This window comes from Myxine glutinosa, chromosome 3, assembly GCF_964187855.1.
Source record: "Myxine glutinosa chromosome 3, kmMyxGlut1.1, whole genome shotgun sequence".
Classification (NCBI taxonomy): Eukaryota; Metazoa; Chordata; class Myxini; order Myxiniformes; family Myxinidae; genus Myxine; species Myxine glutinosa.
The window spans coordinates 139,852,077-139,872,144 of record NC_136263.1 but is presented as its reverse complement, the minus strand read 5'-3'; the positions used below and the strand labels follow the sequence as shown (position 1 = coordinate 139,872,144).

The following is a 20,068-nucleotide window of genomic DNA, read 5'->3' as shown; positions in this document are numbered from 1 at the left end:
GACAAACAGACTTACATGAAAGGGGATGGCAGGCAGGAATGACTGGAAGAAGGAGAAGGGTCCAGGTGGGACAGCAGGGCTGGAAGGTTCGGGCCGAGGCACAGCAAGGAGGTCCGCTCCAGGTCCACGCTCCGGGCTGGAAGCGCAAAGCCAGCGGCAGCCTCACGTATTCGTTTACGAGGTAGGGGCTTTTCGAAGCGCTTCTCAAAGGGCTCCGCGCAGCTTCGTCTCTCTCAGCCAGACCTCACCACGCGCTGTCTCCAACCCAAGTCGATTCTCGTTCATTCCCCCTCAACTCTTGGTGTACCTTCTCACGCGTCTCTCTGAACCCCCTCACTCAACCTTCTCACCCGACTCTCTGTTTTAGCACCCCCTCACGCGTCTCTCTCAAGCAGTCCCTTTTAGCCACTTTTATTGCTCGTCTTGGAATCAAGCCGCCGGTTCTGATGACACGCCTACCAGTTGGCTCAATGCGGCGCTGGTTGGCCGGCAAAGGGCTCGCTGACTCCACCTCTGCCGATGCGTCGACATGCCACACCTTGTTCTGGTGGCTCCGCCCTCTTCTTCCTCGGCTTGACCGCATGGCTAATGGCGGTTTGGGGCCAACAACCGCATCAAGGCAAAGAGCAGAGAACGCCGCCCGACTGTTACTTTGAAGCGTGGGTGAGGCGATTGGGGAAATTGAAAGGGGCCTATCTTATTTGATTAATGCAACGCAGATTCAACTATTGGGAACAGATCCTTAACTGAAACACATAATAATGAAATAACTACAGAGAGGTCCTATGGTTCGCTACGTGTTGTACATGGACTAACTAGGGTGCGATCTTTAACAAGCAATTGATGGGGATATTTACAGGGGAACATTTATAAGGGACACATTTACTAAAATTTACTAGTGAAGGTTCTAAAAACAGTAACACAGCACCCGTTTTTCCTCTAGGGTCGTCCCCACCCGAAATAACTTTAACTTAATGTGACACTCAGGTGTAGTGGCCCTTAATATTAACCTTACCCTTGAGTGCGACAGTTTTAAAACAACTACGTATGTCCCGCCTGCTACGTTGTATCCTACCTAACAGACACACGCCCACAGAACAACCGAATTGCGGAATGGTTTTGAAACTATACATTTACGGTGGGGAGCATTATTTACAAAACACTAATTTGTATTTACAATGTGAACCCAGGACCTGTCATTTTGGGAGACAAAAATATGTTTTTGAAAAAGAGGAAGAGCATGCACTGCACTGCACCGATACACCATACTCAGGTGCCCGGGGATGCACAATTGATATTGCAGTGCACCCCCGAGCACAAGAGCATTACACAGCACCAATCAGCACCAATAAAACACAAAGCACCATCCAGTGTTCATTGCACACATAAAAACAACACAAACTGTTGACCTGGTTCTTGTTTCTGCTCCTGCTCTGCTGGCCGATGTTTCTTGATGTTGTTCTTGATCTTGTGGCTTGCTGTCTATTTGGAAATAATAAAAAGGTACACAACGTGTCCATTTTTATTTAGGGCCAACAGGGGCCAACTATGGGTGGTCCACCTGTATGGCAAAAGGCGCCACCTCACCGTGGTCCGCAAGCAAAGAACTCTCTCCGGCCATCATGGCCAGTCCCAGCAGAGGGGCCAGGCCCCAACACGTGGGGTCCATCAGTGTGTGGTGCTTGGCCACAAAACGTGTGGTCCATATGGTGGTGCTAGGCCACAAGTCGTGCGGTCCATAAGGTGGTGTATCGATCCAGGCAGGATGTGCAGCGGCGGCTCAGGCACACAAGTGTGGCTACCTGCGCACTCCCCCCCGGACCCAAAAGAAACAAGCCGTGAGTGGGGAAGGAAAGGACACAGCAAGCATCGGGGCAAGGTCACAAGGGTACACATCAATACAAGGTAATGCAGAGGTGAGGTGCGCATGGGAGCGAACGGAGAAAGCTCGTCCCTACCGTACATCACCCCCCCTGTCACCTACTCTACCCTTGCCCTTACCCCGTATTCACAAAACTCTACACATTTACAAATTCGTCGCTACTGTCTCGTCTTCCCCATATCTCCCCTCTATACCAAATTCGTCAACAATCCCAATTTCTCAAATTTGCCATCAATTCCAAATCTTCATCAATTCCTCATAAGGAGGAAGAGATGGAACAAACAAGCACAATGTCACCCCCACGTCATGATGCGTCTCACCATTCCAAAACATTTGCAACAACAACAAAAAAAAAAACCATGGTGTGGAGTCATATCATCACCTCAGGTGAGTGGCTGTAGATGGTGCGAAGAGAATTCAATCCTAACTATACTTCTAAATGGCTTTAACACTTTTTACTCTACCCGGGGTCTTTCCCTGCCAAACCATTGGCCATCTTACACTATGTGGTTCTAGGAACCGAACTCCCATTGACCAGTCTGTGGTGCTCATCAATTTGGGGTCTCACTCCCCCGATTCAACTCCCTGTGCCTTCGCACAATTTCCGGGCTGGGTCGTGTGGCTCACCAGCAGGTCTACTCACCTGCACACCTCCGCCACTGCAGTTGCCTCCGAGCTTACCTGCTCCTTTCCCTAACCTATCTACCTGGGGAAGGCCCTCTGTCTCCCTTACCTCACTACCACCCTCTCTGGCGTCGGGCTACCCGGGTCTGTCCTCCGGATCCTCGGGCCCCACTGAACAACTCTACTGGCTCCCAGAGCCCACCTGCGGCCTCACCTGGCCGACAGCCTGACAGTGGCAGCATGCCCATTCAATTACACTCACGAACAGGCCACACGCCCAGCCATTTCCACTTCACTAATGCACCCATTCGAACACCATTCTACCACACGCACCACAGATGCCAATATCCACCACAATTTACCTGTACCCTCTACCTACTTTTAAACTACCCTCCCCGGGTATTCGTGAAAGGGGTTCATCTTCCCCATCCACTCCTTTCACACCAACCACTCCACTCCACATATTCCACACTACTCACTCCACACCATCCATTCCATACTCCATGTATCCCATGCCGTTCATTTCATCCAACCATTCTCCATGCACCCGTGCTTCACCTGCACACCTGTGCCCACACACCTGGGGTCACCTGTACACCTGTTGACACATGCACCCGTCTTTCCTCCCAGGACCATTCACTCAATACAACGCACAATCACACCTTTCACAATACTCTGCTCAATACACAATCATGCCAATCATCATGCTCACCACAAAGAACTTCCTGCTCACACACTGCATTGTCTAAGCTGACTACTCCCTTCTGAAACTCGCGCTTCCCAGTCGCCCCTTATACTCGGCGCTCCCATGTCATTATAATCCACTAAGCTATTCTACGTCCCCTACTACCTGTACAAAAGTCGCTACTTAAATCTACGTTACCTATGGTCGTTTTTCTAAATCCTATCATTTTATCCTAACCCTCCCGGGCTAGTTTGCACAGCCAAAACCCCATAACTAATGCTCATGTGCCCGGGTGGATGGGAGGGATGGCAAATTTACCATCCCTCCACATCGGGCATCTCCCATTATCAATTTTGCCCATCCAACTTTTTTTTTGCCAATCATTACTGCCAATCAAATTTACCAATCCAATTTGCCCATCCAATTTGCCAATCATATTCACTATTCCCAATTTCGAATCAAAACACTATCATCATCATAGTCCATTAAACTTGAGCCTCTTGGTACGTCCGTGCATGTTCAAAGCTCGGCTTCGCAAAGCCGCGCAAAGCGGCGGCATTGCACGGAGTAGTCTCTCCGTGCAATGCATACGGGTGGTTTGGTCACCTGCAGGTTGGGTCCGTCCGGCATTCGGTTCAGGGGAGGAGGTTTGGTTGGGCCGAGATTTAAAGCACCATCCCGGCACGGAGCCTTTCGGTCTCCTGCCCGACGGCCCAATCCTGCCCGGCCGGAATGCCACCACCACCAGGGGGCGCCGTTCAGATCCCTCCTACCTTCCCTCGAACCGGGCCAGTCGCCTTGCCCGGCAAAGCGCGGACGCGACCGTGCAGGGTGGGGCCTGGCGCGAATCGTGCACGACGCTCGGTGCGACGCGGCACGGATCCCCGCCGGCTCCCGCAATACACACAGCCCGGCACGGACCGAGGGCTCGCGTCGGCTATACGGCGGTCTGAACGCTGTCCCGTTTAACGTCGATGCTCCCCGTACATGCTCACACCACTCGTTCCTTTTCCTCCTCACACATCCAGGTGTCTCCATCCACTTCGTTATTGAACTTGCTCGTGCATTCTCTTTCACTCCATACTCAGGTCTACTCAAAACACTCACCACACATTCTCGTGCACATTCTTGCGCACCCACTCTCCTCGCACACTCTATTATCATGCACACCTCCGTTCCACACCTCTCCTCCATTACGTCCTCCGCAACACTCACCACGGGTGTGCACTCCTGCACACACCCACTCACGCGCTCCGATGTGCCCTCCCGCACACGCACCATAACCAACTCAGGTGTGCCTCCTCGCACCCGCTCCTCATCCATCTCACTCTCCGTGTCACTCTCGTCACACGTACACTCCGACGTGCATTCTCGCTCGCACTCGGTATCACTCCCACACTTTGTAACACACTCACTCTTCGACGCACACTTTTTCCTCCCACGCGTGCTATTTTCTCTCACACAGCGCACCACGGACCTTTTACGAGCGCCAGGGTTATGCTGGAATCCCAAGCGCGCGAAAATTCTTTTTGCGCTAAACACCTTCCCGCAAAACCTCTTTGCACCATACACAGCCTGTCTCACCTTTGGGGTTATTCTTCTTCACTCCACACGCACCTGAAAATCTTTATTGGGGTTATTAAGCACAGCATCGTGATGTGAGCACGGACTTTGCACATTTTCCATCTTTTCCTCCCGCTGTTGTTCTACCAAGTCCGTCTCTCCAATCCCAATTTCCACTATTTATTTTTCTTTATTCACCTCGACGACCGCTGGCTTTATTGAAATTTCCTCTTCTACCTCAGCGGTCGCCGGCTTCCCCATATTTCTATGCCCGTCATTTTAACCGCGCCCTGCTCCGCCTCGCTCAACCAGCGCTTCTCAAACCGCGTTACCTCATCGCGTACCACCGCGACCTCTTTGCTCAACCTGCGGTTAACCTCCCTCTCAACTTCCCTTACCTCATATGTGGCCTTGTCCCTCGCTAACCCCTCATATACTTCCCCTATTTGGTTACCCACGTCCTTCAATTGGCCCCCCAATTTGCCTTCGAGCCCCCCTATTTGGCTTCCCATGTCATGTCTCAACTCCCCAATTTGGTTTCCCAATTGTTCACTGGTACCCCTTGCTTCGTCCCTCATTGTATCCATCTTACTCCCCGACTCTACCATATAGGCCCTCATTTGTGCCATGAAGGTGTCCAGATAGGATTGCACATCCATAACCCCCATTTGCGCAGCAGGCGTGGCCCCCGCCGCCATGTGCGAGGCGCCATTTTGTGCTAATGCAACCTCGTGCGAGGCGTCGCCATCTTGTGCGCCTGCAACCCCCGCTACCGCACCCTCATTGCTCTCCTCCTCCCTGGGGTCCTGGATTGCCTCTAACGCCTCTTCTACCTCCCCTACCGGCATCCGATCGCCCTGATCATCCATGGCACGATTTAAATTTGGTGGTGTTAATAAAAATTTCGGCCACTCGTAAATTTTGACCTTTTTTTTTTTTTTTGATGTTTTAAAAATCTGGTTCGGGCCTCAAATCCCACTCCCGACACCAATTGTTACGGCCAATAGCACAATTGGTGTCCAAAATTTGGTCTAATTAAATTTAGTCCGAGGTTCCAAATCCCAACTCCTGACTACCAATTGTTACGGATCTCAGAGACGGCACTCCCCTTAGCAAGGGGGGGTAATCCCCTTGGCCTGTTAAGCTGGCCGTCTCTAGTCCTGGTACTTGTAACGCTCTTTTGCGGGTGAAATTGGTCAGGGTTAATGGTCCAGGTGTTCTCCCGAATACTTTTACCAATCCCTCCGCAAAACAGGGAGACAAGTACCGCTCGAACCACGGACAAGATGGTATTTGCCGAGCGGTTTAGCAATCCGCGATTCGAGCCGTTAGCAAGAGACTAACCCGACTCCGAACGTTGGCCGAATCGTGCCACAGGTATTCAATCAGGGAAAAGACTAAAGCGATCGGGGAAGAATGAAACCAAAAGGGTAAGAAATAACAGACATTTATTCACTATATACAAAACCAAAGAAGAAGAGGAAACGAAAGTAATACACAGAGTGAAGAAGAAGAAGACACAGGGCAGCCTTAAACAGTCTTATATTACCAACACCCAGGACAGACAAACAGACTTACATGAAAGGGGATGGCAGGCAAGAATGACTGGAAGAAGGAGAAGGGTCTAGGTGGGACAGCAGGGCTGGAAGGTTTGGGCCGAGGCACAGCAAGGAGGTCCGCTCCAGGTCCACGCTCCGGGCTGGAAGCACACAGCCAGCAGCAGCTCCACGTATTCGTTCACGCGGTAGGGGCTTTTCGAAGCGCTTGTCAAAGGGCTCCGCACAGCTTTGTCTCTCTCAGCCAGACCTCACCACGCGCCGTCTCCGACCCAAGTCGATTCTCATTCATTCCCCCTCAACTCTTGGTGTACCTTCTCACGCGTCTCTCTGAACCCTCTCACTCAACCTTCTCACCCGACTCTCTGTTTTAGCACCTCCTCACGCGTCTCTCTCAAGCAGTCCCTTTTAGCCGCTTTTATTGCTCATCTTGGAATCAAGCCGCCGGGTCTGATGACACGCCTACCGGTTGGCTCACCGCAGCGCTGGTTGGCCGGCAAAAGGCTCGCTGACTCCACCTCTGTCGATGCGTCGACGTGCCACACCTTGTTCTGGTGGCTCCGCCCTCTTCTTCCTCGGCTTGACCGCATGGCTAATGGCGGTTTGGGGCCAACAACCGCATCAAGGCAAAAAGCAGCGAACGCCGCCCGACTGTTACTTTGAAACGTGGGTGAGGCGATTGGGGAAATTGAAAGGGGCCTATCTTATTTGATTAATGCAACGCAGATTCAACTATTGGGAACAGATCCTTAACTGAAACACATAATAATGAAATAACTACGGAGAGGTCCTATGGTTCGCTACGTGTTGTACATGGACTAACTAGGGTGCGATCTTTAACAAGCCAATTGATGGGGATATTTACAGGGGAACATTTATAAGGGACACATTTACTAAAATTTACTAGTGAAGGTTCTAAAAACCGTAACAATATATATATATATATATATATATATATATATATATATATATATATATATATATATATATATATATATATATATATTATATATATATATATATATATATATACCCCCGTGAAGTGAAGGATAAAAATACCCCCGGTACAGGATTAATTTGGCATTTTGGTACGGGAATGCAACCACGCACTGACGATCGATTTATAGGTATAGTCAATGACGTGTAGTAACGTCATCCGTGCACAAACGTAGAGCAGCAACGAAGGCTGGAAAGGGTGGAAATGCGAATGGTTCGATGGATGTGCGGAGTATCGTTGAGAGAGAGGAAGACAAATGATGAATTGCGAAAGATGATGGGAATATTGCCTGTGATTGATGCTGTGAAGAGGAACAGGTTGAGATGGTTTGGTCATGTATTGAGGAAGGATGAAAGTGACTGGTTGAGAAGAGTGATGGAAGTTAATGTAGAAGGAAGTAGAGGACGGGGAAGACCGAGAAAGACTTGGCTAAAGATGGTGGAAGAAGAAATGCGGGCAAGGGGGTTAACAAGGAGAGATGCAGAAAATAGGGCAAAATGGAGAAGATTGTCATGGGGACCGCAAGGCTAACCCCCGCTCTAGCAGGGAACATGGCCTTAAAATGCATGTTGTTGTTGTTGTATGTATATATATATATATATATATATATATATATATATATATATATATATATATATATATATATATATATATATATAAATATATATATATATATTTAAGTCTTTGGTATGGCCTCGGCCTGGTTTTGAACCACAATCTCCCAGACTCAAATCTGATGCTCCACCCATTACAGAAAATGATGAACTTTGTATTGTTAGATGGGCTGTTTGAGAAGAAGCTTCTTTTTAAGAAGCAGGCAGTGATGTATAAATTAATTATTTGTTTGACATAACCTACAACATTGTGGCTCGTTTTAGGTTACACCGGCTCACCTTCCCCAAAGCACAATGTGCTCACCATGATTGTACGAAACGTCAAATGCCATTGTTTTTTTTGCAGTTGCCGAGCGAGTCATTAAGATCTCATTACAACATGGACTTTCTATGAAATGTGATTTTATGATTTGAATATCCAATTGGTTTTTAACCAATCCCGAGCTACAGCATCAACCTGGATAGTCTTAATGGGCAGAGCTATTTTTGAAACAAGCAAACATTGCAAACAAGCCGTTAGAATTGAGTTCTGAAGATTTGTGACATTTTCCAGTTCAATCAAAACCATGTGCTTCTTTTAGACTGTTATTTTGCACATTGTTATGGCTACAAAGCTGACTTGGAACATCACTGGGAACTAATATTTTTTCTCTTCCGCAAGAAAGTTAGTTTGCATCTTAAAAACATCTTTGATTCTTTAAATACGTCTGCAAAAACGGATCGTAACCAGAAAGTTTTGATGGAATATTTCCTTTGTCAGAAAAAGCCGTTTGGATTTTTCAATTGTTCTTGGCTTGTCTGTAGGGATCCCTTTGCACATTGACGAGTGCTTGAAGTGCAATGCAAACTCGTTATTGTAATCGCACAATATTGTGTACTCTAGATTGTTCTATCAGATTGGTCTCCCCATCTGCAATAATATTGGGGTTAATGATACCATTGCATCTTACTCACCTAACCATAGAACACATAACCCAACAACTAGCGGGGATGCCTCTTCGTGGTGGTTGTACCCCCCAATGAAAGTCGGAGGCCAAATCTTCCCCATTCTTCCCCGCTGCCCGGAATCGTCAGGGCAGTGTGGTCACGGTCAGAGTGCCGATTGGTCCCCATGGACCGGCCCTTTCCCTCTTGTCTGTCTCTTCTCTTTCTCCCTTTCCTCTGCCTCTCTCACTTTCTCTCTCTCCCTCTCTAACTCTGTTGTAGCCCTGACTTCATGAATGCACGGGTACACCATCGTGGATATGGGTGGATCTCTGGGTTGCTCCTGGGAGATCGATCGGCTCTCTCCGTGCCGAGGGCTCGTTCGACAGAACTATTCAGAGCAATACAACAAGAACAACACCAACAACGCATAACCCTCATACATAGATATATGTTGCCTTAAAATTGGTATGGCTTAAATATATGATTAACAACCTTACCTTATATAAACTAGTGAGTGAAACATTTTAAATAACATTTTAATATGAATATTAGAAATATGTACTGCTACACACGGGTGGGAGGCCAGAAGCAAACAGGCAATGCAGATACGGCGAATGCTAAAGCATGAAACCAATAAAATCCACATTCCTGTAGCACCCTCAGTCGCACGTCAGACATGGACAGCAAGTTCGTGAAGGGCTTCCATGAAAAACGTACCCGTTCGCAAACAAACGGGTACGTTCACGTATAGAAACATCGATCGTGGGACCATGACGAATCTGCATATGGCGATCCGCGTAGTTCACATTTAGAAAGTAGAAACCATCACGGCATGTCGTCATTTACTTGAAGCCGATATCTCTTTTTTCATTCCAAACAACATAACTCCAATCACAAAATAATCACCAAATAAACTTTTAACAACATTTTTAATGTTTCCTTCATTGTAAAAACTACCAAGTCAACAGTTAAAAGGAGTTTGAGCCGATAGGTGTTACAGCCTTGGCAAGAGCGATGGAGACAGCGATATGATAGCTTATACACCGCCAAAATAGCTATGTGGAATTCTCTCATGTAGAGATTAAACTCACGTCGTTTGAACTTTGGCCGAGGTCATTATTTACTTTTAATGATGTTTATATACGAACCAAAAAGAAGGTAATTGGTTTTGGGTCATCCTTTCCGCATATCTCGTAGGATTATGAGTTGGAGAGATGAGATTGCGGGGAGGGGGTTGGCATTCTCTCAAGCAGGGATTCAACCCATGTCCTTATAAAAGGTCCTTGTCCGAGGTCACTGAGTCCGATCGGTGCAGCCGATTGATGCAGCCGATCTGTGCAGCTGTGCAGCGATCGGTGCAGCCGTTTGTGCGGCACCCGGGAAAATAACATTATGCAGGAGTCCAAACCTGAAAATGCTGGAGGCCAACGCTGAAATTGGAAAAACAATATAGCCTATTTTACTCCAGGAGATCCCAGAATTACCCATCCAAAATATCGTTGCGATCGGTTCAGCCGTTTTTGCGGTACCTTCGAACGGACAGACAGACAGACAGATGGACAGACAAACAGATGGACGGACATTTGGTGAATTATAAGGGCCCTTATATTTATAATTAAATTATAATTATAATTAAGATAAGGGCCCTTCCTGTTCATTGACTGCCATAGTGGCCTCATAAGGCTCTATTAGTATGCTTTCAATCGGAGTTCAAATCATATACTACATATCCTTTGGTATATATATTATTTTGAAGTATGCACTTTCTCTCCTCTTGCTTACGTGCTTCTTCTTTTTTTGTATACACAGTCGAAGCTCCTGGAAGAGCTAGAATTAGTCCACTGAAAAAAATCAGGAGGTAACAGGACAAAAGGAACATTTGAGAGAGGGAGGGGAATATACCAACCAACAGAAGAGTTGAAGGCCAAGATAAAGGAGGATTTGGACAAACCTGGGTGTGGGGAGGAATGGGGGAGCAGGAGAGGATGCATGGGGTGGACAAGATGGATACAGAAGGAAATTCAGAATGGAAACTGGAAATTATGATTTAGGAGAGATTTGGGTGGAGTCGAAGAGGGAGTTTAATGAAGGGTAGAAAAGAAAACGTCGTTCCTCGTTTACAAACAACATTGGTGATGAAAAGTCAGGTGCGATTCTGGACCGTCCTCGAAAATCTACTGAGGTTCCTTTACAAAGCGGAGCCAAATATCCCAGACGCAGAAGAGAATGGAGAGGGAGTTAATTACATCGTCACAAAGGAAATCCGTAGTTACCTTCGACACTGTGCACATTCTGTGCAAAATTGGGAACGCTAGCTCAGGCTAAGGAACGAAGAAAACAAAACGTGCACTGTGCCACACCAGCCCTTCTATTTATAAAACAATCCCCCATGCATGATGCTCAGGTCGACGTCCTTTCACACTCCCCATATTAATATGCATAAAAACATGAGGATTTGAACATTGGCGCACATTGTTTGGGTTTCACACTTGGCAAGCAATAAAACGAAATCCAAACGAATTAGTCCACCCAACATGATAGAATGTGGTTTAGTTAATCCACCTTGTGTTTCAACGCGCAAGTTTTTACAAAGTGAAATAATCCGTACGAACAGGTTGATTGAAATTGTTCCACTTCACTTTGTCCTGGAATCCACGCTGCCTCTGCTTTGTTTTCCCCACAGTGTACATAGTAATTGACAAGTTTTTTGATTTTTTTGTTTGTTTGTTTGTAAGTGACTATTTACAAGGTTATATCTCAGCTTATAGGGTTAATCCTCACTCGAATATCCTATCCTTCATTGCGCTGTATATCGTTATGCACCACGAGTCTCTTACGTCTTCATTAGCCTGCACTTGCAAAGCGAAAAGCAGGGCTAGGCGATCGTATGCGTACATGTGGCATGTGTGTCTGCATTTTTTTAAATTTCATTTTCTCGGCAACCGTTTGTTCGATTGACATGAACTTTTACCATAGGAGCGCCTTCGCCTGTATAATTTTTTTTATTCATAATCATGACGTCATAGGTCACGTGGTACGGGCGCCATCTTGGAAAAAATTTGCACCTCTATATCTCCAAAACCGCTCCATGTGAAAAATTGAAACGAAGCTCATTGTCAAGTACTCAACATGGGGAATAAGAGATGTTAATGATGATGTCATAGGTGCCTTTGTTATGAGGTCATAATTCGACAGGGACAATGCTTCGTCTGATCAGTTTGAAATTTCTTGAGCGTGAACTATGCAACAATTATGTTGGAGAATATAAATTTTTGATGTCATCGCTCACGTGGTCTGGCAGCCATGTTGGATCAAAGACAAAACCCCTTAAAAAACAGAAGAGGTGGCTGGCACCAAGTTGACTGTGCAGGGTAAGTATTCTATGAATACCATCTAGTTTTTTATGCTTTTGATCTCTGTCTTCCAGATTATTTGTTTATTTTTATTTTCCAATTGTCGCCCAAGATATTTTTCATTGACTTTTGCAGCTCCTCTACTTTGCATTTTCTAGGTCTGTGACTTGTTTCACAATATTGGTGTATTAGTAAACAGCAAACATGGTTAACATGTACAATCCCACAGTTGACAATGGTTATTTGCTGATAGTAGATGCTTGTCAACATGTCAGAAAATATAGGTATAGCACATTCTGTGGCTTGAATGTTGGCCTGATTCATCAAGGGTGGTTTGGAGATGCGAATGCCACATTTTTAGCATGTCGGCACTTATCATCTCCTGGCACAACAATTGTGAGCCAATTTGTCTTGTGAATTTGGGAAGCCAGGAAACCAATTAAAGTGTTGACACCTCCATTCGTTGAGATAAAATAGGATGTCGTTTGTTTTATTCTGCTTGCATACAGGACAGCTACGTGCGTGGGCGAGCTCCAACGGGTCTGTGGTTGCTGGACATGAAGCCCGACTGACGTGCCAGGTGGATCATCCGGATGGATCTCCAATAGAGTGGTCAAACCCTGCTCAACAGACACTGTACTTTGACAACAAAAAAGGTCACCATAATCACGAGCACTTCACCTTGCATTCCCTTCTATATTGTTTTGACGGGACATTTATTGCGGTAACGATTGCTTATTGTACTCGGCGATGTGTTCGCTGCCATCGAAATATCACAAAAGACCAACAGTGATGATGCTGTGATGTGTGAAGCACATTAATTGGTTCCCTCCAGATACTCCACATTCATTTTGCTGCACACTGGGATTATGTCCCACTGAGTGCTCACCCCACTCAACCAAGGCCCGTAGCTATCTTACAGAGATTGTCATTTCCTCTTTACGCTGGCTCTACTTTTCCACTACAAACATGTGAACTTTGGATATCTCTTTGGCAATGTTGTCATGTTTGCTCTGTCATGCATCTTTCTTTTGGCCGAGGCTTTCTGCTTGGAGAATACCTTTTCGTTATAGAGTACTTTGCATTCGCAGTGTAGAAGCAACGCAACAGCCGCATTAGAGGGCGGTGAGGGCATGTGCGGAGAATGCCTAACAAGAGAGTTTTAAAGCTATTCTCTTTGCAAAGTACCGTGGCAGAGAGTCAACGTGCGGGCTCAATGAGTGGATTCTCAATGACCCAGTGAGGAGGTTACCATAAATTGCACGAGAGATGGCAAATAGAAGACTGTGGAGAAATGACCTACTGTTAAGGTTGACACTGTGAAACCAAAGCAAATATGGCCACCGAGAAGGTCAGAGTAAAGGCTAGATACAGAATGAAAGGAGTAATAAACTGACAAACGAATTAGCATTCAGGCATGTCGTCAAGAGCACCCAGACTCGACGCGTTCATTTATTAAAGGTAAGCCATTGCAGGGGTAAGATATAGAACGAAGCAATATTTGAACGTACGTACCTTCGGCTTTTTAATCAATAAAAAAAGGTGATCACCGGGAGCTTGAGGAGCGGTGCTGGAGTCTTTTGATTCACTCGTTCATCAAGATCTCTTTCTTCCTGAGAGAATTGAATTTCAAATGGAATTGTGTGAATTTCGTGCGGGTCGCTAAATTAGCATTGATTTGACAAAAAAAACAAATTGGTAAATTGTTGCTGGGTGGGTTATTTTTTAAGAATTTTAAGAATTTTGAAATTTACAATCGAGTCGGTCGATTTTACAGACATTAGGCCCTCTTTATTTTATTTTATTTATTTATTTTTTCAGCCAATCTCACGATGCAGCTCCAATAAATTGTCTGCCTTTTTTGAGTGGATGAGTGACAGAAAGGAAAGGGGCAGGGGAAGGGTAGGGAAGGGAGGAGGGGGGTGTGTGACAGAAGAAGAAAGCAGTGATCTGTATGGGAGAAAGCATGGCGTCACTACAGGAAGGGACACGAGACAACAGACAAAGATAATAAATTCCACAAACAAGAGAACAGAAAAATGAAGGAATAGAGGTGAGCATCCAGCTTACCATTGGGGAAGGTAACCAGGTGTGGGATTCCGGGAGAACAAGTGTTATCTGGACGGGTATGGGGAGGATGTAGGGAGAGAAGAGGGCAGGAGGATTAAGGGGGTAATAACAACGAAGAGTCCACCATCTTGTATACTGTGTGCGTGACGTAGACGTGGAGACTCGACCACCTGCTGATGTATGCAAATAGCACAGGTATTACATTTGAAGTAATTAATATAGGCTACCATTACTAGTTTGAAATGTATCCTCTTGCTGTTAGATAATTAAATTGAGTCATTAGCTTGCACTACATGGAAAAAAAATCATTGAATTAATGGTCCCTATCCAGGAACTCCATACTCTTTGTGGAGTTGTGAGTGGAACACCATTTAAACGGCAATCTTTTCCATCAGTGATAAACTCGCACCTCATTTTCATTAGCAGCTGTTGCATTTTGAGAGATGTTACTGATCCATATGCGAAAATGTCTGCCAGTATGGTGGCCTTTTACATAAAACAGCATCATTTAAGTAATGCGAGGGGAAGCGAAAAGGCATAATTCGCAAAAGTACTCGTCATGTATTGCATGTGTACATCATTTCATGTGTTTGACTTGTATGAACAACAGACGAAAATAAATGTCGTTTATTGTAACATACTGTAAGTGTGGCCTAGAGGCCTATGCACACTCACCCCGAAGCCATCTTGCCTGGGCTCAAATCTTGCCCGAGCAACAAACTGTCATCTCAGTGTTTCGCCGGCAGGGTGATTCGTCAATGTGTGTGTGTCATCCCCCCCCGTTTGTTCCCTGTGTGTGTGTCCCTTGTGAAAAGGTGTCCCTTGTGGTCCCTTGGACACAAGGTGTCCCTTGTGAAAAGTAGGCGAGCCATCACCAGTACACCCTGACCAAATTCCAAATTCCTGCTCCACCAATTACAGGGGCACAGCGGCATCCTCAGCCAATCATGCGACTCGCAGCCAGGAGCTGAATACGAAAGAAGACGACATAAGCAGTTTATTTATGTTCAATATGCTTTTAGTAATGAAATAAAATGTATTATTTCATAACTAAATTTTTGATATCCAAGGGATTCAAATACAATCCGAGCTTATCCAAATCTACTTTTAAAGTGTTCACCTTCTTTTTCCATGAAGAGGAGCAAATACCACTTTTTTAAAAGGAAGATCGAAGTTTATAGAAGATTGAGATGAAAGCGAGATGAAAGAGGGCAAAAAGGTAAGGAACTGACAGAGGGGCAGGAGGGCCACATATGGACTCAACAGGCAAGAGGGATCTATCGGGGATGCCTCTTCACGGTGGTTGTACCCCCGCTTCGCTGTTGTCAAATATTCCCCCAATCTTTGTTTTTGCCCAGATTTATCAGGTCAGAGTGCTGATCGGTCCCCATGGACCAGCCCTTTCCCTCTTGTCTCTGTATCTCTCACTCTAACTCTGTCATGGCCTTGACTTTGTGAAGGCGGGGGTACACCATCCCGGATGTGGGGGATCTCTGGGTCGCTCCTGTGAGATCAATCGGCTGTCTCCATGCCATGGGCTTGTTCGAGAGAACTGTCCGGGGCAATAAAACAACAACAACAACAACAACAAAATGTAGGGGGATGAAAAAAAAGTAAAGGAGGAGAGAGAGAGAGAGAGAGAGAGAGAGAGAGAGAGAGAGGAGTGAAGTAAATAGTCTATTTGGATTAGTTAGTAAATAGTCTGGATTAGTAAATAGTCTGGATTTCCGGGTTCGGTTGCGAGAGTACGCTGGCGTTGCATATTCGCCGCTTCTCCGACTGGATGGATGTACAGGGTCTGCTTCTACTTTACTGACCTGACATCTCACACCTGTCCTGCCTTTTCACACCCGCACGTGCCGCGTGTTCTCCGGCTGGATAACGGAATCTGCTTTTGATGGTACGGAATACGGAATCGAAAGGCCCGCTCCCGTTGTTTGTGGCCGTGGCCTTGTTTGCCGGTGGCCTTGTGGTCTTGGTGGCCTTGTGGCCTTGTTTGCCGCTGTGGTCTTGATTAGCGGCTGCAGTCGTTTGCCGCTGCGTTTGCCGCTGCGTTTGCCGCTGCGTTTGCCGCTTTGCCTCCTCGACCTTGGCCTCGTACTCGTCCCTTCGCTCCTGCCTGGCATGGCTCTGAAGTACTCCGCCGCAAGGCTTCTTCTGCTCAATACCCGCTCCACCCCATCATGCATCTCTGCCATCAAATCAAATGGACTCCTCCGACGACCCAGGTACATTCACCGTGGCTCCGGTCGCAAGTTTGTTTATTTGCAATCAGGTCACTCCATCCCCGTCCTCTGGTCGGCTCAGCGCACTCTCACTCTTCGTCCCAGCGCACCTGATCACAGCAACCCACACGATCGCACCTCCTGCCTACGAACCCTGGCTAAATCACCTGAATTCATCCCTGCTGTTCAAAACAACATCAAGCTCACCCTGTTCAACACCCGGTCCCTCAACAATAAATGCCTCATCCTGAACGAATACATCCTGGATAACAAACTGGACTTTCTCTGTCTCACCGAAACCTGGCAACAACCTCTGGACTACTACACACTCAACCTCACCACACCCAATGGATATTCCTACGTCAATAAACCACGCTCGGAGGGCCGAGGTGGTGGAATTGCCGTTATCCACCGTCAAGACATCAAGACCAACCTCATCTCCATCTCATCTGCTCCATCATTTGAACACCTGGCTTTAAAACTCTCTGGTCACACGCAGTCAGTCATGGCTGTCGTCTACCGCCCTCCCAAACCACACCCATCATTCCTGTCTGACTTCTCCTACTTTCTGACCCAGCTATGTTCCCTCTCCCCCTCAATCCTCCTCCTTGGTGATTTCAATATCCACATGGACTCCACTGACTCCACAATAACCACTGACTTCACTGATTTACTCACCTGCTTTAACCTCACTCAACATGTCGACTTTCCTACCCATATCCGTGGTCACATTTTGGACCTTGTCTGCTCCACTGGATTAAATTTGCACCATCTCTATGGCTCCGACCTCACCCTCTCTGACCACTTAGCCATCACTCTGACCATCAACATCCCCGCCCCAACACCAAGGCATTATCGCACAATCAACTTCCGTAAGCTAAACGCTCTTTCATCTACCTCATTCTCATCCACCCTCTCTGAAAAAATGTCCACTTCTCCCTTCATTGACCTCCACACCCCTTCCGACCTCACTGACTACTACAACCACACTCTCTCCTCCTGCCTTGACCAGCTTGCGCCTGTAAAAACCAAAACAGTTTCTTTCACCCATTCTGCTCCCTGGTTTACCCCTGAACTCCACCTGATGAAAACTCGTGCTCGCCAACTTGAAAGACTCCGCAATAAAACGGGTCTCACAGTTCACTCCCAAGCCTACAAGGACCACATACAACACTACAAAGATGCCCTCTCCCACGCCCGCTCTGCCTACTACTCTCAAATTATCCACTCTGGCTCCGGAAACCCAAAAGCACTCTTCTCGACAATAAACAAACTCCTCCGCCCCCTGAACACCACCACCCAGTCATTCACAGTAGACAACTGCATCTCCTTCCTCTCTTTCTTCCAACGCAAAATTGACAACATCTACAACAGCTTGACCACCGCCGCACCCGCTCCCCCTCCAACCACCTGCCCCCCCTTGTCCTGCCATTCCCTGTCTCGGTTCTCCCCAATCTCTCCTACTGACCTCTCTGAACTCCTCATAGGAATGAAAACTGCCACCTGCACTCTTGATCCCATCCCCTCCAGCTTTGTCAAAGCCTCCCTCCCTGCTCTCTCTCCACTTATCATTGCAACAATAAACTCCTCCCTGTCTACAGGCATCGTCCCACCTTCCCTCAAAATTGCTGCTGTTACCCCCATTCTAAAAAAACCTGGTCTAAACCCTGACACCCTAAACAACTTCAGACCCATCTCCAACCTACCCTTTCTGTCAAAAGTTTTGGAACGCGCTGTAGCCACTCAACTCAAACATCATCTCTCTGCCAATAACCTGTATGAAACATTCCAATCCGGATTCCGCTCCAACCACAGTACTGAAACTGCTCTCCTCAAAATCACCAACGACCTTCTCCTCTCCTCTGACGCTGGCAACCTCAACATTCTCGTCCTCCTCGACCTCAGCGCTGCCTTTGACACCATCGATCACACTATCCTCCTCACCCGACTTGAATCCACCTTTAACGTCACCGGCACTGCCCTCTCTTGGATTAAATCATACCTCTCTGACAGATGCCAGTTCATCTCCATCAATAACTGCAAATCCCCCACTGCTCCCCTCCCCCAAGGTGTCCCCCAAGGTTCAGTTCTTGGCCCCCTCCTCTTCATCCTTTACCTGTCCCCGCTCGGTCACTTAATCCGCCGTCATGGTCTCCAATTCCACTGCTTCGCCGATGACATCCAGCTTTTCATCTCCACCAAGTCCGTCTCCACCGACACCCACTCTATCCTGACAAACTGCATCACTGAAATAAAATCCTGGCTTCAAATCAACTTCCTCAAGCTTAACTGTGATAAATCTGAAATAATCATCATTGGCCCAAAAACGCTCACAAAATCCACCCATAACTTTGCCCTCAACATCGACGGTATCCCAGTATCCACCTCCCCTCACATCCGGAATCTTGGCGTCATCTTTGACCAAACCCTTTCCTTCGACAAATACACTAAACAGATCACAAAGTCAGCCTTCTTTCACCTGAAAAACATTGCCCGTATCCGCTCATCCCTCTCCTCCACGGCTGCAGAAACCCTCATCCACGCCTTCATCACCTCCCGTCTGGACTACTGCAATAGCCTCCTCTATGGTTCACCCTCAAAAATCACCAATAAACTCCAATACATTCAGAACTCCGCTGCCCGTCTACTCACTCATTCCCGGACCCGTGACCACATCACCCCCGTCCTTTACAAGCTTCACTGGCTCCCCATCCCCCAGAGAATCCAGTACAAAATCCTCCTCTTGACATACAAAGCCCTCCATAACCTGGCCCCATCCTACCTGGCTGACCTCCTCTCCAGACACACTCCCACCCGCAACCTCCGCTCTGCTGGTACCAACCTCCTGACCCCCTCCATCCGGACCAAATTCAGATCCTGGGGGGACAGGGCCTTCTCCATCGCTGCTCCCACCCTCTGGAACTCACTACCTCACACCATCAGAGACTCCTCCTCACTCACCACATTCAAAACATCACTAAAGACCCACCTGTTCAACGCTGCATTCAACATTCAACCCACAGCATTTAACCCCTGACTATCTCTTCTCCTTCTCCCTCCTTTTGCTTTAAATATTTCCCTATTGATTCTTGTCTTTTTGCAATTGTTGTTTTCATGTATTGTTATGCATTATGTTTTCCACTCTGTCAAAGCGCCTTTGGGCTTCTGGAAAAGCGCTATACAAAATAAATGAATTATTATTATTATTATTATTATTACTAATAATTATATGAATTATCATAGTTCTGGGTTTCATAGGGTTAATGGGGGTAGAAAAGATTGCCAGGAGAGATAGCAGAACTGACATGAGATGGTGGTGTCCCACGTACTAAAAACCCTGGAGGGAAGTGTGGGATGGAACAACCTCAACAAAAGCGAAAGATTGAGGTGTGTCGATTTTGGGTCTTTGATCAGCAGAGGGTTATTGGGCATGTGTCATAGAGGAGTTGGGTTGGGTTAAAGGGCTGACCAAGCAAAGGAAGCTACACTGAAGGAGAGGCAACAAAAAAGAAATAGACCAACGACCTGTCTCACGATGTGAGGGCATCGGGCCTTGTGCTTCAGTCTCATCG

The 20,068-nt window shown here is 46.9% G+C and overlaps 1 protein-coding gene across 1 annotated transcript in view; it reads left to right on the top strand.

Moving 5' to 3' along the window:
- LOC137424157 (cell adhesion molecule 3-like) overlaps positions 1 to 20,068 on the top strand; it is a 327,688-nt gene that overhangs the window by 188,121 nt on the left and 119,499 nt on the right. Inside the window, exon 2 of the mRNA XM_078774641.1 lies at positions 12,711 to 12,857. Coding sequence (XP_078630767.1) covers positions 12,711 to 12,857 — 147 coding nt within the window. The remainder of the gene's footprint in view (positions 1 to 12,710; positions 12,858 to 20,068) is intronic.